The sequence below is a fragment of the Bufo bufo genome, chromosome 1 (assembly GCF_905171765.1).
Source record: "Bufo bufo chromosome 1, aBufBuf1.1, whole genome shotgun sequence".
Taxonomy (NCBI): domain Eukaryota; kingdom Metazoa; phylum Chordata; class Amphibia; order Anura; family Bufonidae; genus Bufo; species Bufo bufo.
In genome coordinates, this window is record NC_053389.1 from 784,212,271 (window position 1) to 784,231,965 (window position 19,695).

The following is a 19,695-nucleotide window of genomic DNA, read 5'->3' on the forward strand; positions in this document are numbered from 1 at the left end:
CACCTGTGTCCCCGGTGAGATACACTCCTAGTGTGTGACAGTGAAAGTCAGAGGTATGTGCCACTACAGGTACGGGACTTAGGGAGAGGCTAGGGGATCAGAAGGTCCTAGTCTCAAGAAAGAGAGGGAGGTAAAGTAGACAAGAGGGTAGGGGTAGGATGGGAGGATATAAAATAAACCTTTAACCAAACTATATAGAGATCTGGAGTTCCTAGATACACTGGGGCCGGTCCAAGTCAATACCGGATCTTGACCTCCAGGAACTCTGTACAGGCTCTAGGCCCAAAGTCCCCAAAATGATCTATGCTAATACCAGCGATCGTATAATTAATGGTGGGGGGAGAGTTGTAATCGGGGATAGAGTACTTAAACAACGGCCTAGCCCTATACCCAAACACCGGTCACTTGCTTTTTTCGGGTCTATAGTGCACAGAGGAGCTGTGGCTTCAAGCTGCCATCTTCTCCAGCGGCCAGGCTCCGCCCCCCACTGTGTCCCTAAATTTAATACACACACTGTGCTCTCTTACATATAATACTACCACACACTGTGCCCCTGAATTTAATAGTGACATATGCTGTGTCCCATGAAAAATAATGGTGCCATCTGCATATATTACTAGACATAGTACTTCCTCAGATCTGTGCCATACATAGTTCCCCAAAAATAAGTGCCATTGTAGCCTTCAAAATAGTGCCACATGTACTGCCCCTCCCCCCCAAAAAATAACAGAACCCCACATACTGCCCCCAAAAGTAAGTGCCATAAATAGCACCCTCAAAATTTTATAACTCACCTGCCCCTATTCCCTAGCCATCATGCACGATGCAGGCCATATTTGGAATCATCTTGCCAGGCCTGACTCCTGCAGAACAATGTGGTAGCCTAGCAGGGCTCCCTTGCACCCACCAGCCCTTGCATGTTTATTCTATGTCCAATCTGGCATCCGTCTTTCCCCAGTTCCATGAACTGCCCATTTTTTTTTAAACTGTTTGGGGAAAGCCATAAGGAACCTGCTAAATCTTACCTGAAGATGTTAGTGTTGCTATATACTGATATTACATCCGATCCGGCAGCTTGAGCTGAGGTCTAGTCCTAGGCTGTCTTTCCGAAAGTCAGTTTTAGTAAATGAGAATCAGTGTAACTTTAATATTTTTTTGCTAGTTTATTAGAGCTAGGCATGTATACTTGATTTAGTCTGTCAATGATTGTCAAAAGATCTGTAATTACCTTATAATAACAGGTTTCATTAATGTCCCCTGCCCCTTTCCACTGCTCCCTTAAAAGACCATTGCTAGGGCTTGTCTGTCTTCCCTTTAGTGTAAACAGAAGACAGAGGGGTGGTCCTCCAGATTGTATGCCTGCATTAGGCTTCAGAGTGAGGAGGCGTGTCTCTCAGTAATCCAATCTGATTGGCTGCCAGGGAGTTTCTGGCTAAGGCAAGTGTGTATGTGAACTGTGGGAAGGCAGTTTTGGCCTCAGAGAACTGGCAGAGGAGCCATCTTGAGAAGATCCTCTTATTGTAAGGTCCAAAACAGACAAAACTAAAGGAAAACCTCAAGGAAAACAGTGGTATGTGAACAAACTAAAGATTGCTTTATGCATAATGCTGCTGCAGCAGTAACATATGCTAAAATGTATTTAATTTACATTTTTTCTGAAAACATGACAGTTACACTTTAAATATGGCAATTCTTCAGTGCTGCTGAGAGTACACAATGCTCCGAACTGAGGAAAGTTTCTGAATTCCCTAAGAACTGCTGGCAGCCACAAACAGGTCAATAAAGTAGCATTTGTGGAAGAGCGTGACTTCCAATGAAACAATGTTCTAGTAAATGTATTGTCTCATCATTTCCTATTATTTCAGCAGATTTTAGTATAAAAACAGAGAATGCATATAGTCAGCATTTCATCTAGAAGTATGGACTCTGAGTACAGTGCAAAGCAGGAGGGACTGATGGACAAGCAGAGATCAGGTACTGGTGTCATTTCTTTACCTTCTTTACATGTAGCATAATAAGATAGTGCTCATATCTGTTACATCTATGCTCTAGTATGTGTAAGTGTAATCACACTTCAGAGATTTGGTCACTTATTTCCATAGGTGTGCACCCTAAAGCACAAACACACACACCGCGCGTGCATGTGTATTGTGAGATAGTGACAGATCTCACAGAGGTGAGAGGCACCACAGGTGAGACCAGCTGGAGGTGCTCGGGCTGGCATAAAGCACCTCCCAGGGTGTCAGTCTAGGGGAAGGAGATTCGTTGTGCAACAGGGTCCTGCTGGAGGTTCTGTATTAGTGGTCTCAGCCGGGCTGGCTTAGGAATCATGAGGCTAGGTGCTAGCTGGAGCATTGGGGGACGCCGTGACGCCAGGGTCACGAGGCCGGAGTTGGAGGGACTACTGGGCCACACTCCCCCATAAAGGTACTGGATGTGAGACAGTGTGTGAACAGGGCTCTGTACAGCCAAGCGGCTGTGGGACACTGGGCTGGGAAAGCCACTTGTAATTAGCGTGTGCGAACAGTGTTTTCAGTAAGGTAGGAACATACCTTGTTTAGTTAGAGCCCAGCCGGGCAGGTGTTTATTTTGTATGATTTATGTATGTTTTGCTGAGGTGACAAAGCGATGTTTGGACCTTAAACTTGGTGTCTGGCAAAGATACTTGTGTGAAAGACCCCCGGGGAAGAGCTAACCCCCCCCCCCACACACAGTATGTATGTGTGTGTGTGTGTGTATATTGTAGGGGTTAGCTCTTCTCCGGGGGTCATTCACACAAATATCTTTGCCAGACACCAAGTTTAAGGTCCAAACTTTGCTTTTATTTGGCACCTTAGCAAAACAAACATAATACAAAACAAATACCTGCCCGGCTGGGCTCTAACTAAACATAGGGTAGAATCCCTGACTCACCTATAGAGTGCTGTTCAGACACGGTTATAACATGCAGCTTTCTCAGCTAGCCCAGCAGCCTCCAGGCTGTAGCAAATGCAAGTCCCTTTGGGGGATTGTGGTCCAGCAGTCCTCCCGACTCTGACCTTGTGGCCCTTGTACCACAGGCGTCACTGCGTCCCCCAAATTCCAGGCTGTCACTTAGCCTCGTGGTCCCTCAGCCTTGCCCAGCTGAGACCACACAGACAGAGCCTCCAGGCCTCTGTCTACAGGTAACACACTCCCCCCTTTCTGACACTCTGGGAGGTGCCTTATGCCAGCCTGATTACCTCCAGCTTGTCTCACCTGTGGTGGAACAGGGGTGTGGACCGCGCTATCCACCCCTTCCTTGCCTCTAACCTGCGTGAGACCTGTCACTGTCTCACAATATATATATATATATATATATATATATACACTGCTCAAAAAAATCAAGGGAGCACTTAAACAACACAATGTAACTCCAAGTCAATCACACTTCGGTGAAATCAAACTGTCCACTTAGGAAGCAACACTGAGTGACAATCAATTTCACATGCTGTTGTGCAAATGGGATAGACAACAGGTGGAAATTATAGGCAATTAGCAAGACACCCCCAATAAAGGAGTGGTTCTGCAGGTGGTTACCACAGACCACTTCTCAGTTCCTATGCTTCCTGGCTGATGTTTTGGTCCCTTTTGAATGCTGGCGGTGCTTTCACTCTAGTGGTAGCATGAGACGGAGTCTACAACCCACACAAGTGGCTCAGGTAGTGCAGCTTATCCAGGATGGCACATCAATGCGAGCTGTGGCAAGAAGGTTTGCTGTGTCTGTCAGCGTAGTGTCCAGATGTCACGGCCATGCCCATGACCGTGACTCCTCTTACCGCATGCGGTTGTCTGCGGTTGTGTATGGGCGTTCAACCACGGGTGAGGGCCGCTTGTCTGTGGCCTCACTTGTGGTTGCCGCGGGCAACCAGTGTTGCATTTTGCAGCAGAGCAGCCTGAGCGTTCTTAGGCAGCTTGCTGCTCTGGCATGCGGTCACACCTAGCAACCTTTTGTTAGGTGTGTGTGTGGTGTGCACCGTGTGGTATGTTATGGTGTGCACTTTTCCTTTATGTAGTGTGTGTTTCCCTTCTCTGGTGCTGGAAGGGTTAACTCCCTTCCCAGTGTGTGTGTTGTCACTGGGTGTGTCTTACCGTTGGGTGTGGCCTCTTAGGCCTATATAGCCTTGGTGCTTGGCAGGGCTCAGGAGGTTGCTTCAGCATGCTTGCTGATAGCAGCCTCCTGTGTTTTCCAACTGCCTGTGAGAGCCACCCTTGTGGTTCATAAAACCATATGTCACATTTACTTTATGTTATGTTGTGTGTGATGTCTATGTGATGTTTTGTTGGGACTTTCTTATGTTGTTTTGTGCAGCTTATGGATCTGGATTCCTGTGTGCACAGGGATCCAGTCAGCAAGGCTGTGGCAGGTAGGTGGAACTATTTAGTTCGCCTGCCATATCCGTAAGTCTGTTTTTGTTCCCTTGTTCCTTGCAGCTTGGCCATTGAGACCCCTGTTCCTCCGTATTCAGAAGGAACAGGTTGTCTTATCTTGACTCCTAGTCCAGGGACCTGCCGGAGGGTGAGACAGGGATCCGAGGTTCCTGCGCACGGGTCCTCCTACCTTTAAGGTTGGCCCGTGCAGCTAGGAGTTAGGGTCAGGTTAGGGACGCTGTTAGGAGGTGACCTGCTCCCTATCCTGTTGTCCTGGCCGAGCAGCCATAACATCATCTGGCATCGCACGGCTGAGGATTTCCCCCATCCTCAGCCGTGACAGTATGAACCACAAAGGCTCCTCACATGGTCTTCCCTCGAAAGAGGGTAAAGCATGCACCGCTATCTGCGGATGGGGTGTATGCGCGTTCTCCGGAGGGAGAGCGTTATGGGGCTCACCATTTACGGCGCGGTGAGTGGCATTCCCCGCCATTCCTCGCTCACCGTTGTCCGTGTTGGTGTCCCCTTTTGTTTGTCTTTCCCCTCCCCCCCTCCCACTGTTTCTTATGCCTCACCAACTTTCCCCTTTTGTTGTTGGGAGGGGCTTTGAGGGGTGGGAGTATGCATTCCCTCGAAAGAGGGTGAAGCATGTACCGCCCTCTGCGGAAGGGGTACATGCGCGCTCTTCGGAGGGAGAGCGTTCTGGGGGTTTCGCCTCTGACGGCGCGGTGAGTGGCTTTCCCCGCCATCATCGTTGCCTCGTTTGGCGTTCCCCCTGATTTTAGTTACACGTGGTGTTTGTTTGGTATGCGGTATGCATACCTTCGAAAGAGGGTGCAGCATGCAGTGACATCTGTTTGTGGCCTGCATGCGCGTTCTCCGGAGGGAGAGCGTTCCTGGGGGTTCTCCGTTAACGGCACGGTTGGTGGCTTATTCCCCGCCACCTTACCTTCCGTGTCCGTGTTGGGGATCCCTCGTCCCTCTCCATGTTCTCATCTCTGGTCGTCTGCTGGCAGCACTCCGTAAGTGGTCCGGCTGCGTGCTGGTTAGGACTGTCTGCTGGCAGCGACTGGAGTGGGGACGTGAGTGGAGAGTCCCCTCGTCCACTCTCTGTGGTTCCATTCCTTGTCGCTGGTGCGGGCTGCAGGCCTCGTCGGACTGGCTAGTGTGAGCTGGGAGAGGATGCAGCTGACAGTGACCCCCTGGGAATCATGTCATGAGAGTGGACGTCTCCTTCTCCCATCCCCTTGTGTGAGTTCCTCACCAGTTTCCTTTTTTTTGGTGGGGGGGCTTTGAGGGGTGGGAGTGTCACGGCCATGCCCATGACCGTGACTCCTCTTACCGCATGCGGTTGTCTGCGGTTGTGTATGGGCGTTCAACCACGGGTGAGGGCCGCTTGTCTGTGGCCTCACTTGTGGTTGCCGCGGGCAACCAGTGTTGCATTTTGCAGCAGAGCAGCCTGAGCGTTCTTAGGCAGCTTGCTGCTCTGGCATGCGGTCACACCTAGCAACCTTTTGTTAGGTGTGTGTGTGGTGTGCACCGTGTGGTATGTTATGGTGTGCACTTTTCCTTTATGTAGTGTGTGTTTCCCTTCTCTGGTGCTGGAAGGGTTAACTCCCTTCCCAGTGTGTGTGTTGTCACTGGGTGTGTCTTACCGTTGGGTGTGGCCTCTTTGGCCTATATAGCCTTGGTGTTTGGCAGGGCTCAGGAGGTTGCTTCAGCATGCTTGCTGATAGCAGCCTCCTGTGTTTTCCAACTGCCTGTGAGAGCCACCCTTGTGGTTCATAAAACCATATGTCACATTTACTTTATGTTATGTTGTGTGTGATGTCTATGTGATGTTTTGTTGGGACTTTCTTATGTTGTTTTGTGCAGCTTATGGATCTGGATTCCTGTGTGCACAGGGATCCAGTCAGCAAGGCTGTGGCAGGTAGGTGGAACTATTTAGTTCGCCTGCCATATCCGTAAGTCTGTTTTTGTTCCCTTGTTCCTTGCAGCTTGGCCATTGAGACCCCTGTTCCTCCGTATTCAGAAGGAACAGGTTGTCTTATCTTGACTCCTAGTCCAGGGACCTGCCGGAGGGTGAGACAGGGATCCGAGGTTCCTTCGCACGGGTCCTCCTACCTTTAAGGTTGGCCCGTGCAGCTAGGAGTTAGGGTCAGGTTAGGGACGCTGTTAGGAGGTGACCTGCTCCCTATCCTGTTGTCCTGGCCGAGCAGCCATAACATCATCTGGCATCGCACGGCTGAGGATTTCCCCCATCCTCAGCCGTGACACCAGAGCATGGAGGAGCTACCAGGAGACAGGCCAGTACATCAGGAGACGTGGAGGAGGCCGTAGGAGGGCAACAACCCAGCAGCAGGACTGCTACCTCCGCCTTTGTGCAAGGAGGAACAGGAGGAGCACTGCCAGAGCCCTGCAAAATGACCTCCAGCAGGCCACAAATGTGCATGTGTCTGCTCAAACGGTCAGAAACAGACTCCATGAGGGTGATATGAGGGCCCGACGTCCACAGGTGGGGGTTGTGCTTACAGCCCAACACCGTGCAGGACGTTTGGCATTTGCCAGAGAACACCAAGATTGGCAAATTCGCCACTGGCGCCCTGTGCTCTTCACAGATGAAAGCAGGTTCACACTGAGCACATGTGACAGACCTGACAGAGTCTGGAGACGCGGTGGAGAATGTTCTGCTGCCTGCAACATCCTCCAGCATGACCGGTTTGGCATTGGGTCAGTAATGGTGTGGGGTGGCATTTCTTTGGAGGGCCGCACAGCCCTCCATGTGCTCGCCAGAGGTAGCCTGACTGCCATTAGGTACCGAGATGAGATCCTCAGACCCCTTGTGAGACCATATGCTGGTGCAGTTGGCCCTGGGTTCCTCCTAATGCAAGACAATGCTAGACCTCATGTGGCTGGAGTGTGTCAGCAGTTCCTGCAAGACAAAGGCATTGATGCTATGGACTGGCCCGCACGTTCCCCAGACCTGAATCCAATTGAGCACATCTGGGACATCATGTCTCGCTCTATCCACCAACGTCACGTTGCACCACAGACTGTCCAGTAGTTGGCAGATGCTTTCGTCCAGGTCTGGGAGGAGATCCCTCAGGAGACCGTCCGCCACCTCATCAGGAGCATGCAGGAGCATGCACAGGCGTTGAAGGGAGGTCATACAGGCACGCGGAGGCCACACACACTACTGAGCCTCATTTTGACTTGTTTTAAGGACATTACATCAAAGTTGGATCAGCCTGTAGTGTGTTTTTCCACTTTAATTTTGAGTGTGACTCCAAATCCAGACCTCCATGGGTTAAAAAATTTGATTTCCATTTTTTTTTTTGTGTGATTTTGTTGTCAGCACATTCAACTATGTAAAGAACAAAGTATTTCAGAATAATATTTAAAGGGACACTGACAGGCCAAAACAGCATATATAGTTAGATATATCACATTACAGGTCTTATACAGTCTTTTAAAAGCATATAAGTATCCCCCCTGTCCACCTTATAAAGAGCGAAATATAAAGTTTTATAACCTGCTTCTCCGGTCAGCAATCTGCCCAAGGGGCGGCGTTTCGTGTGAAAATGCGCCCAGCCAGCCTTCCCAACTGCCGTTCTTAAACCCCGCCCAGCTCATCAATATTCACTTCGCTGGGCGGCGGCTAGAACTCTCCCCAGTCCCGATCCTGCGCCTGCGCAATTCAATCCTCCGGGCATCGTTCATGCCCAATCTTCTGCGCCTGCGCCCCGCCGTGCCGTTAGATCGCGCCTGCGTACACACACCAGCCAGCGATCTAACGGCACGGCGGGGCGCAGGCGCAGAAGATTGGGCATGAACGATGCCCGGAGGATTGAATTGCGCAGGCGCAGGATCGGGACTGGGGAGAGTTCTAGCCGCCGCCCAGCGAAGTGAATATTGATGAGCTGGGCGGGGCTTCAAATGGCAGTTGGGAAGGCTGGCTGGGCGCATTTTCACATGAAACGCCGCCCCTTGGGCAGATTGCTGACCGAAGAAGCAGGTTATAAAACTTTATATTTCGCTCTTTATAAGGTGGACAGGGGGGATACTTATATGCTTTTAAAAGACTGTATAAGACCTGTAATGTGATATATCTAACTATATATGCTGTTTTGGCCTGTCAGTGTCCCTTTAATTAATTCAGATCTAGGATGTGTTATTTTTGTGTTCCCTTTATTTTTTTGAGCAGTGTATATATTATACCCATTATGCCTCTTTAGCCTCCATTATGCCCCCAGCAGCCTCATTATTTATAAAATAAAAAACCACTTACCTCTCTGCTCCTGGACGCCACCGCTCCTCGCCTACCGCGATCCTCTTCCTTCTGCTGTCGGCTGTGCATATTACTAGAAGTGCACAAATAGTCCCACAACATGGACAGTGACATACCAGATGTATTATTCGAATTTGCGATTTCCATTCGTTATTTTTTTCAATGCGAAATATCGGCAATATAATTTTCGCATGCGCAAATGCACTATAAAGAAAGTATATTGGTATATAACACCCCGCTTCAATCAGTTTTTTTGTGGGACGAATGGTATGTTACACCAGTAGAAATTATTTGTTCCAATAACGCTTGTCGCTCTATATACCTGCAGTATCGCAGCAGAACCACACACAACTGCCGCACAATACAAATGCACTATAATATACTTTCTAACATAGAAAGTATATTATAACACTGTACAAGGAAGGCAATCCATTAGAATATACATAAAGATAAAACGTAACCTTTAATAATGTTACTATGAGGGCCCATTCACACGTCTGTAAGTGTTTTGCGGATCCGCAAAACACGGACACCGGCAATGTGTATTCCGCAATTTGCGGACCGCACATCGCCGGCACTATAATAGAAAATGCCTAATCATGTCTGCAATTGCGGACAAGAATAGGACATGTTCTATTTTTTTGCGGAAACGGAAGCACGGATGCGGAAAATTGCGCAACAGATGCGGACTCATTTTGCAGACGTGTGAATGGAAAAAAATATCCCTCAAAATGAAAATAAATGAAATGATTAAAGTTGAGCAAAAAGCATAGATGTGGTAGGCAATAACAAGTGCTCGGCGGCACCAAATCAGAAACCATATGTCCTACCACAATCCGGGGGGGGGGTTCCAGTGCACATCCATGAATCCCGAAGGGAAAGCAAAAAACATCTATCCCTGGGCTAGATGATGATGTGGTATTGAAGGACAGGGTGGGCAAAGAACTGTCCCTGATATTGCCCTACAGGGGGTGCTATTCTGGCCCTGATAGCCTTACCACAGACCAGCCGCCCTGATAAGAGCGACCCCGTCCGGAACCTTACCCTATATAAAACTGGCCCTAGTAAGCCCCTAGGCCCCTGACTTCCAGGTGATCACTATAAAGATCTATGTGTTTTTGACTCATAAAAGTATATTAAAACTATATCGCACCCCTCTGTGTATCACACCTATCGATAGCACACCTATACCAGTCCTTAAAATGACTTTTGTGGCCCTAATAGCTAGTGTTTGGTGTCCCTAACAGTCTGTCCCTGCTCCACACAGCAACCTCTCCCTACACTGGCAAAACACTGAATGTAAAATGGCGGCCAGATCAGGTTTATTTATAAGGTAGGGGGTATGTCCATGTGCTGAAACATCTCAATTGGCTGTCCTGTACCACCTGAGGGATGCGTCATGGGTCAATGTTCCACACAATGTAAAAGAATATGGCGGCCGCGAATATCTCCATATGTTCGGCGAATCGCGAACACGCAAAGTTCGCCGTGAAACGACCGCCGGGCAAACCGCAAGGCCATCTCTATTCAGTGTGTGTGTGTTGAGGAGATGGAGTAGCAGGAGTGAGGAGCAGGGGGAAGGACAGAGGGCCCCCTCCTCAGCTCTCTCTCTGAGGACCCCCGGTCCAGAGGAGACAAGTGATCTTTTCCCAAGTTTTTAGACCAAGAAGTAAGGCTAAGGTGAGACCTCCTTCTGCAGTCTATCTCTCCAGGAGGACAAGTGGAAAATTGTGTTTTGACTACAGAAAATACAAAGGAAGATAACAGCCATCTTATTATGCTTATGGATTCCTTTGACTTTAGTGTAGGACAATCTAGCTACAGGCAGCCTCACCGGTATATAGAAGACAGAAAGGCCAATCTGTTATGTCACTTAAGTGGAAGGTAGGATCAGAAACCACCGTTACTGGGATTAGAATAAGGCAAGGAGCTAGATACCAGCCAACTGAACTTTAATCTGAAGTTTCTTATCTACAAAAAGCCTGTTACCTTTGATTACAATTTATTACCTCTGCATACAAGAGAGACGGTGTTATCTGTGAATGTCACTGCTAATGAGAACCAGCAAAACAGTAAAAGTTGTGACTTGAATTCAACTGCTGTCTTACTCCTTAATTCAACTACTACTCTCACCATTGTTGTACCACAACGGTACTGGCGTCACGACTAAAGGGACCTAGCCATAAGCACATAAAGCCACGTTACCACCAAGGGCACCTCAGCCACCATCTGGCCTGTGTCCCTCATATCAGAGTGTGCCCCGGAGAATGCAGTGCTGTTCTCCCCTTCACAGCACTGCTGGCCCCGGGAGGCATCTGCTGACCATGAGTAACCGATGAACTGTTGTACCCTTTCGGCCCACCGTGAACCTCACGTGTTCTCCCCTGTGGACCGGCACGTTGCACTAGCAATTCATTAAGAACTTATAGTAGAAATAATAGAGAGATGGTACAACATAGAGTCATAGAATAGATACTGCAGAATTGTTATTATATGGGGAATGCATGAAGCTATTAAAACAGGCATGTCAGGAGTGGTGACAGGTCCTCTTTAAAGATAATTAAGAGACTCTTTTACCTCTGAAACCCCAACTACACTACAGAAATCAGTGAATACTTTACAATACTCCGATTTCTAGCCCGTAATTTCCATCTTTATCCTCACTCGCAGTCCTCTGCTATTTTCCATGTATTGAGAGGACTCCTGACCGCACACATAATGGAGAGGACTCCAGGACTCGTTCCCAGCATGCACTGCACCAGGGGCGGATTAGCCATAGACATTGCAAGGAAATTTCCCAGTGGGCTGATGCCCAGGGGTCCGCCTGAGCCCTCCTCATGACCGGCTAGTGGACGTTTTTGTGGAAATATTTTGTGCTGCTGGTGGCAGTATTTTGTGATGGACTGTGGTCTTTGGCTCTGTTGGGCTGCTATAATGTGCCACAATATGGTATTGTTAGCCCTGCCTAATGCCTACTTGCGTTGGCCCTGTTTTCCATCAATTTAGACTACAAAGCAAGGCCACTTTTAGTAGTATTTCTAGGGCCACTTTAAGTTCACAGTCCGGCCCTGCGCTGCACTGACCATTTGAGTATAAACATGCACATTATAGATGGGAAATCAGCGTCCTTTAAACTATAGACTGATTACTGTGGTTTAGTTGGTGTTTCTAAGTTGACAGGGCTTTTTAACTACTAAGATATTAATTGGAGTCATTGGTCCTTGTCAACTGCAGAGGGTAGAAAGTTCCTTAACCACCTCCGGACCGCCGAACGCAGCGATGCGTCCTGGAGGTGGTCGATTGATTCCTCCTGGACACATATACGCGTCCTCTCGCTAGACGCGAGATTTCGGTCAGAGCCGGCCCGCGCATGCGCATCGCGGGCCGGCAAAAGTTAGAGGAGTATTTTGTCAGCAACCTGCCAGCCAATGATCGTTGCTGGCAGGTTTCTGATTTTCAAAAAAACTAATCAGAAGCCATCTAACACATCATATTAGTAAATATAAGGTGTTAAATGGCTTCTCTGCTCCTCTGCTGGTCCTTTTGGTCGGTTGCTTCCAGCAGAGGAGCAGACATCACTGTGAGTACCCACCAAACACCACACTTAGCCCCAGATCACCCTCCATCACCCCCATCACCCCAATTAACCCCTTGATCGCCCCCTGTCAATCACCTAGTGAAAGGGAAAAAAGTGATCAGTGTAAACTGTCACTTTTTTTTTTTCACTGGTATTGACTGTTAGGTTTTAGGGATAGTTTAGGCCCCTTGGTTAGGTAGTTAGCGTCGGTTAGCGCCCAGCCCACCGCACCGCAGTCACTGATTCGCTGATTAGCGTATCGCTAATCAGCATTTGTACTTTTATAGTATCTGTAAGTGATCAAACTGATCACAGTCAGATCTATAATTGTATTAGTGTCACCTTAGCTCGCCCTCCACCCAAAACGCAGTGTTTGCCCGATCAGGCCTGATCGGTCGCCCACACGTGCGTTCACCCACGCCCGCCCCACCGCAGTGACAAAAAAATTATTTTTTTTTGATCACTGCACAATCACTTTACAAGCACTGCGGCGATAAAAAAATCAGTTTTGATATTTTTTATCAATCGCAGCGGCCTCCGGTACTTCGCTAGCCTCCCATTTGTAAGACAGGCTTGCTTTTTTTCTTGGGTAGTCTCAGGGAATACCCCTAAATTTAGTAGTCCAAATGTCAAACAGGGGGTATTCTTCTGAAGAGGCCTACAGGATTCTGACCCAGTCAGATGAGGAATGGGAACCCTCATCTGACGAATCTAGCGGGTCAGAATATGAACCTGTAGAAAGCAGTGGCAGTCTGACCCAAAGTTCGGACGAGGAGGTTGAGGTCCCTGATAGCACCAGGCGTACCCGGCCCCGTGTCGCTAGACCACAGGTTGTGTAGGATCAGTTTCAAGAGCAGCAGAGTGGGGCTGGCGCTGCCGGATCACGTGGTGAGGCATACACCAGCAGCGCAGCCCTTCCTGGACCTAGTACCAGCACTGCCGTACAACATGGTGACGTGGCGAGCACCAGAAGGGCAGTTGAAGCTGGTACGGTGGCACGTGCAATAGTTACCCCGTCGCAGCCACCGCAAAGACAGGCCCGTAGAGCCCTAGAGTCCCTGAGGTCCTGGCAAATCCTAATTGGCAGTCACCAACTTCAGCCGCACCTGTAGTTCTCCCTTTCACCGCCCAGTCTGGAGTTCGGGTTGAGACAGCTCAGATCGGTTCGGCCCTGGGATTTTTTGAGTTGTTCTTGACTGCGGAGCTCTTGGACTTAGTCGTGGCAGAAACAAATCGATATGCCACTCAATTTATATCCGCCAACCCGGGAAGCTTTTATGCCCAGCCTTTCCGGTGGAAACCAGTCCAAGTTTCCGAAATTAAAAATTTTCTGGGCCTTCTCCTGAACATGGGTCTAACCAAAAAGCATGAATTGCGGTCATATTGGTCCACGAACCTGATTCATCACATGCCCATGTTCTCTGCTGCTATGTCCAGGACACTTTTTGAGACCATCCTGCGTTTCCTGCACTTTAGCGACAACAGCACCTCTCGTCCCAGAGGCCACCCAGCTTTTGACCGGCTCCACAAAATTCGGCCCCTCATAGACCACTTCAACCAGAAATTTGCAGATTTGTATACCCCTGAGCAAAACATCTGCATAGACGAGTCCCTAATACATTTTACCGGGCGCCTTGCTTCAAACAATACATCCCAAGCAAGCGCGCCCGGTATGGGGTCAAATTGTATAAGCTCTGTGAAAGGGCCACAGGCTATACCCACAAATTTCGGATCTATGAGGGAAAAGATCAGACCCTGGAGCCGGTCGGTTGCCCTGACTACCTGGGGAGCAGTGGGAAGACAGTCTGGGACTTGGTGTCACCCTTATTTGGCAAGGGGTACCATCTTTATGTGGACAATTTTTACACAAGTGTGCCCCTCTTCAGGCATTTGTTCCTAGAACAGATTGGCTGCTGTGGCACCGTGCGACCTAGTCGCGTGGGTTTCCCTGTCTTGCAAGGGGGGAGAGGGCTGCCTTGTGTAACGAAGAACTGCTCGCGGTGAAATGGAGAGATAAGCGTGACGTTTACATGCTCTCCTCCATTCACGCAGACACGACAATACAAATTGAACGGGCAACCCGTGTCATTGAAAAGCCCCTCTCAGTCCACGACTATAATGCGTTCATGGGAGGGGTGGACTTCAATGACCAGATGTTGGCTCCCTATTTAGTTTCCCGACGCACCAGACGCTGGTATAAGAAGGTGTCTGTATATTTAATTCAATTGGCTGCCTATAATAGTTTTGTTCTCTACCGTAAGGCTGGGAGAACACGATCCTTCCTCAAATTTCAGGAAGAGATCATCGAGAACCTCCTGTATCCAGGAGGTTCCGTGGCCCCAACCACCAGTGTAGTGAGCCGTCTACACGAGCGACATTTCCCCAGTGTCGTTCCTGGTACCTCAACCCAACCGTCACCCCGAAAAAAATGTTGTGTCTGTAGCAGGAGTGGAATAAGGCATGACACCCGCTATTTCTGTCCTGACTGCCCTCACCACCCTGCCCTATGCTTAGGGGAGTGTTTCCGGAAGTACCACACACAGGTACACTTAGCATAGGGATTGCATCTCACAGGACAGGCACACAGGGCTATTAGGGCCCTTTTACTCACAGCTACTGCAAACCTCTCCTTTCACCTGGGATAAAGTGCATAATGTACTTCGCCACATCTTTGGGCGATTTGCGCTTTGCACATTGTCCCATGGGGAAGGAGAGGTTTGTCCTATAAAGGTAAAAAAAAAAAAAAAAAAACACTGGTAAGCAAAAACAGTTAACGTCCAGTTCAATAAAGTTTATATGTTATGTTCAAAAGTTATTATATAGTTAATAAATTTATTGCGTTGCAGCCTGGTTTTTTCTTTTTTTTTTTTTTTACCTTCCAGGTGGACCAACCGATCGACTAGCTGCAGCACTGATGTGCATTCTGACAGAAGCATTGCGCTGCTGTCAGATTACACAAAAGTCGGTGTATGCGGCGCTGCAAGACGAGATTTCTCCTCTGCAGTAAAAGATACGTTTGCCGAGGCATATGAGCTGAGGAGGCAGCGGTGTTCATATACTTTGGCAAACACTTTGTATATAAAAAAATAATAAAAAATCCCGGCAATGATTTATTCATTCACATCGATTGATGTGAATTGAGAAATCTGGTTTGCCAGGGCATACGGGCTAAGTGGGTAAGGATGTTGGGCAGAGCTCCTATGTCCTGGCAGACGCCTTTCCCCTCCTTTTTTTTTTTTTGGCAGAGATTTTTTCATCCACATTGATTGATGCGAATTAAGAAATCTGTGCCGTTCATTTTTTCTTTCAGCCCAGAGGCTGAACGGAAAAAAAAAATCGCATTACCCGAATGCTCAATATAAGGAGAATAGCAGAAACTCCTAATGCTGGCCATACATGTAATGATTACGGAGACCCTCAAATGCCAGGGCAGTACAAACACCCCACAAATGACCCCATTTGGGAAAGAAGACACCCCAAGGTATTCGCTGAGGGGCATATTGAGTCCATGAAAGATTGAAATTTTTGTCCCAAGTTAGCGGAAAGGGAGACTTTGTGAGAAAATAAAAATAAAAAAAATTCTATGAACTCGCCATGCCCCTCATTGAATACCTTGGGGTGTCTTCTTTCCAAAATTGGGTCACATGTGGGGTATTTATACTGCCCTGGCATTTTAGGGGCCCCAAAGCGTGAGAAGAAGTCTGGTATCCAAATGTCTAAAAATGCCCTCCTAAAAGGAATGTGGGCCCCTTTGCGCATCTAGGCTGCAAAAAAGTGTCACACATGTGGTATCTCCGTACTCAGGAGAAGTTGGGCAATGTGTTTTGGGGTGTCATTTTACATATACCCATGCTGGGTGAGATAAATATCTTGGTCAAATGCCAACTTTGTATAAAAAAATGGGAAAAGTTGTCTTTTGCCAAGATATTTCTCTCACCCAGCATAGGTATATGAAAAATGACACCCCAAAACACATTGCCCAACTTCTCCTGAGTACGGAGATACCACATGTGTGACACTTTTTTGCAGCCTAGATGCGCAAAGGGGCCCACATTCCTTTTAGGAGGGCATTTTTAGACATTTGGATACCAGACTTCTTCTCACGCTTTGGGGCCCCTAAAATGCCAGGGCAGTATAAATACCCCACATGTGACCCCATTTTGGAAAGAAGACACCCCAAGGTATTCAATGAGGGGCATGGCGAGTTCATAGAATTTTTATTTTTTTTATTTTCTCACAAAGTCTCCCTTTGAGAAATATCTTGGCAAAAGACAACTTTTCCCATTTGTTTATACAAAGTTGGCATTTGACCAAGATATTTATCTCACCCAGCATGGGTATATGTAAAATGACACCCCAAAACACATTGCCCAACTTCTCCTGAGTACGGAGATACCACATGTGTGACACTTTTTTGCAGCCTAGGTGGGCAAAGGGGCCCACATTCCAAAGAGCACCTTTCGGATTTCACCGGCCATTTTTTACAGATTTTGATTTCAAACTACTTACCACACATTAGGGCCCCTAGAATGCCAGGGCAGTATAACTACCCCACAAGTGACCCCATTTTGGAAAGAAGACACCCCAAGGTATTCGCTGATGGGCATAGTGAGTTCATAGAAGTTTTTATTTTTTGTCACAAGTTAGTGGAATATGAGACTTTGTAAGAAAAAAAAAAAAAATCATCATTTTCCACTAACTTGTGACAAAAAATAAAAAGTTCTATGAACTCACTGACAATATGTGATTGCTGTTGCAACTATACTGACCCTGAGTTTACACATGTGGTACTTGCTAACTCTCCCAAGACGTCTGAAAGGCTCTCGTAAAAAGAAGAGACCTTCCAGACTGCCAGAAGGGCATAACCTGGAGAGCTACTTTCTCCAAGAAAACATCTTTCTATGTGGCACCTGGATTCGGCATCGTTGGATGCAGCCGCGGAGCCCAAAGTGCATGGAGCGGACAGGACACTATTCAAAGGGGAGGGTCCAGTTCAAAATGGGGTACTGTACAAAAGAGGGAGGGGCCCATTCAAAAGGGTAGAGCCTGAAAAGTGGGTGGGTAAATGGCCAGCAAAACACTGGGGGTGTGCTGTGCACGTTGCAACTTGTTCTCTTCTGGGAGCCAACCTTCACAACTTGGCAAGCTTGAGTTGACATCTACTACATTTGTTCCTTCTTTTTCTGGTCTTTTTACAGGAGATATGAGGTCGTACTTCAAGGAAAGACCTGTGATCATCACATATGGACTGCTGGCACTTTCATTTATCCTGGTTATTGTCCTCTTTGCAACTGTCCACTCTCAGAGTTAGTAACTCTTGTTCATACATTATCTGCAAGGTGATTCTGTGGCGTAATGTACTAACAAATATATTAAAAAGATACATAGTTTTTTTGTTTTAAAAAAAACGTAACCACCCCCAAATTGCATTTTTATCAGTAAATGTCTTTATTATATACCTTTTATAAAGTTGTGTGGTGAATGGTATAAAATAAAAATACAATGCCAAAATTCCTGTTTTTTGTTCATCCCAGGTGGCAAAAACATGGAATAAAAAGCAATCAAAAAGTTGCATAGTTCCATTGATTGTAAAAATAAAAAGTTGCAGCACAGCAAATTTGATTTTTCTTTTAAAACAGTGAATTTTTTTGTACTAAAGTTGTCAAATAAAAAAAAAGTTAGTCAATTATACTACACAGTGAACACTGCAGAATATTTTTTTTTCATTCTGCCTTCCATAAGCTGTATAAAAAAAGTTATCAAAAAGACCAATGTACTCCAAAATGGTACCAATGAAAACTACAACTTGCACCCCGCCAAAAAGAAAAACAGCTCCCTCGATGTGTTGTAGCACTCAGAATATAATAATAAATTTTTTTGTGCATAAGAAAACAAAACACATAAAACATGATATTACCGTAATCGTACTGACCTCCAGAATAAAGACAACACGTTTGTCACGGTCCCTCCCATGACAGAGGTGAGAAGATCGGAGAGACTGGAGGCACGTGAGGGTATCTGACAGTCTCTCTGTTTTTTCCATTCAGTGTTGTGTTTGGTAATGGCCACACCTCTTGTTAGGTGCTGCTTGTAGTCATTACTGAGGCCTTTTTTAGTTCTGACTCTCACTGCTTACCATACAGTTGATATTTTCTCCTGGAGTTGGTTGAGCTGGTGTGTTGTTCCTTTGAATCTCCTGCTCCTCCATTCTGCTTTAAGCTAAGTGCATTTTGTCTTGCATTTTGTTGTTAGCTTGTGTGTGGCTTCAGGGAGAAGCTGGTTCCTTCGTCTGGGAAGGAACCAGTAGTCTCATTCCCTGCCACCATTCCTAGGGCCTTCCAGGGTCTTCAGGGCCTAGGTTTCGGTGTATGAGTATTTCCACCTTCAGGGTCTACTCATACTGGCAGGAGTCAGAGAGAGGTCTAGGGATTCCTAGGAGGTCACCATCCCTCACCCTTAGCTTTGAAGCCTAGACTCCAGTCTATTCCTTCTGTTTGTCATTTGGTGTTATCCCCTCCCCATTACCCACAACAACGTTATTTGCTTGATTTTTATTTTTCCCATTCCCCTTGAATAAAAGTTTATAATTTAAAGGGGTTCTGCAGTTTCATTTAACTTATGAACTATCCTGGATAGATCATCAGCTTCTGATCGGCGGGGGTCCGACACCCGGGACCCTCGCCGATCAGCTGTTTGAGAAGGCAGCGGCGTCCAGAAGTGCCGCGGCCTTCTCACTGTTTACCGCCGGCCTAGTGACGTCACGACTGGTATCAACTAGCGTGGGTGGGGCTATGCTCTGTTTACTTGAATGGAGCTTAGCCCCGCCCACGCTAGTTGATACTAGTCGTGACGTCAGTGGGCCGGCGGTAAACAGTGAGAAGGCCGCGGCGCTTCTGGAGCGCCGCTGCCTTCTCAAACAGCTAATCGGCGAGGGTCCCGGGTGTCGGACCCCCGCCGATCAGAAGCTGATGATCTATCAAGAGGAGAGATCATCAGTTAAATGAAAGTGCAGAACCCCTTTAAGCTATATGTGCCATGGACATTACCCGTGACATTATCAACCGCCTAAAAAAACATCATTTTGTTTGTGTCAGTGCAGCGATGGATACTGTATCTGCACTGGTCGATTGTATGCAGAGATTGTCTTTGGAGGTGGCTGACCTCCGCACGGCCGTCTTTCAGTTTCAGAGACCACAGGCGGTGGCTTCCAGCAGCGGGAACTAGGCCTGCCCAGAACCTAAGGTCACTCTCCCGGATAGGTTTTCCGGGGGAAGTGACAACTTTGTTCGGTTCAGGGAGTTGTGTAAACAATTTTTTTAGACTACGTCCTAACTCTTCTGTGAGAGTGGGGATTATTATTTAGTTAGTGAAAGGTGATGCTCAGTCTTGGGCTTTTTCATTGCTGACCGGATCACAATCCCTCCGGTCGGTAGATTAATTT

At 47.5% G+C, this 19,695-nt stretch overlaps 1 protein-coding gene across 5 annotated transcripts in view; it reads left to right on the forward strand.

The window, feature by feature from the left end:
- Positions 1-1,457: 1,457 nt before the first annotated feature.
- Positions 1,458-19,695, forward strand: part of LOC120986362 (hepatic lectin-like) — a 37,308-nt gene continuing 19,070 nt past the window's right edge. Inside the window, exons 1-3 of one of the 5 annotated variants that reach the window (XM_040414889.1) lie at positions 1,458-1,570; positions 1,671-1,974; positions 17,453-17,560. In XM_040414889.1, the coding sequence (XP_040270823.1) occupies positions 1,890-1,974; positions 17,453-17,560 (193 nt within the window). In that variant the 5' untranslated portion in view covers positions 1,458-1,570; positions 1,671-1,889. Of the gene's footprint in view, positions 1,975-17,452; positions 17,561-19,695 lie in introns of all 5 variants that reach the window. The other 4 variants (XM_040414890.1, XM_040414893.1, XM_040414892.1 and 1 more) reach the window with 4 other exon arrangements.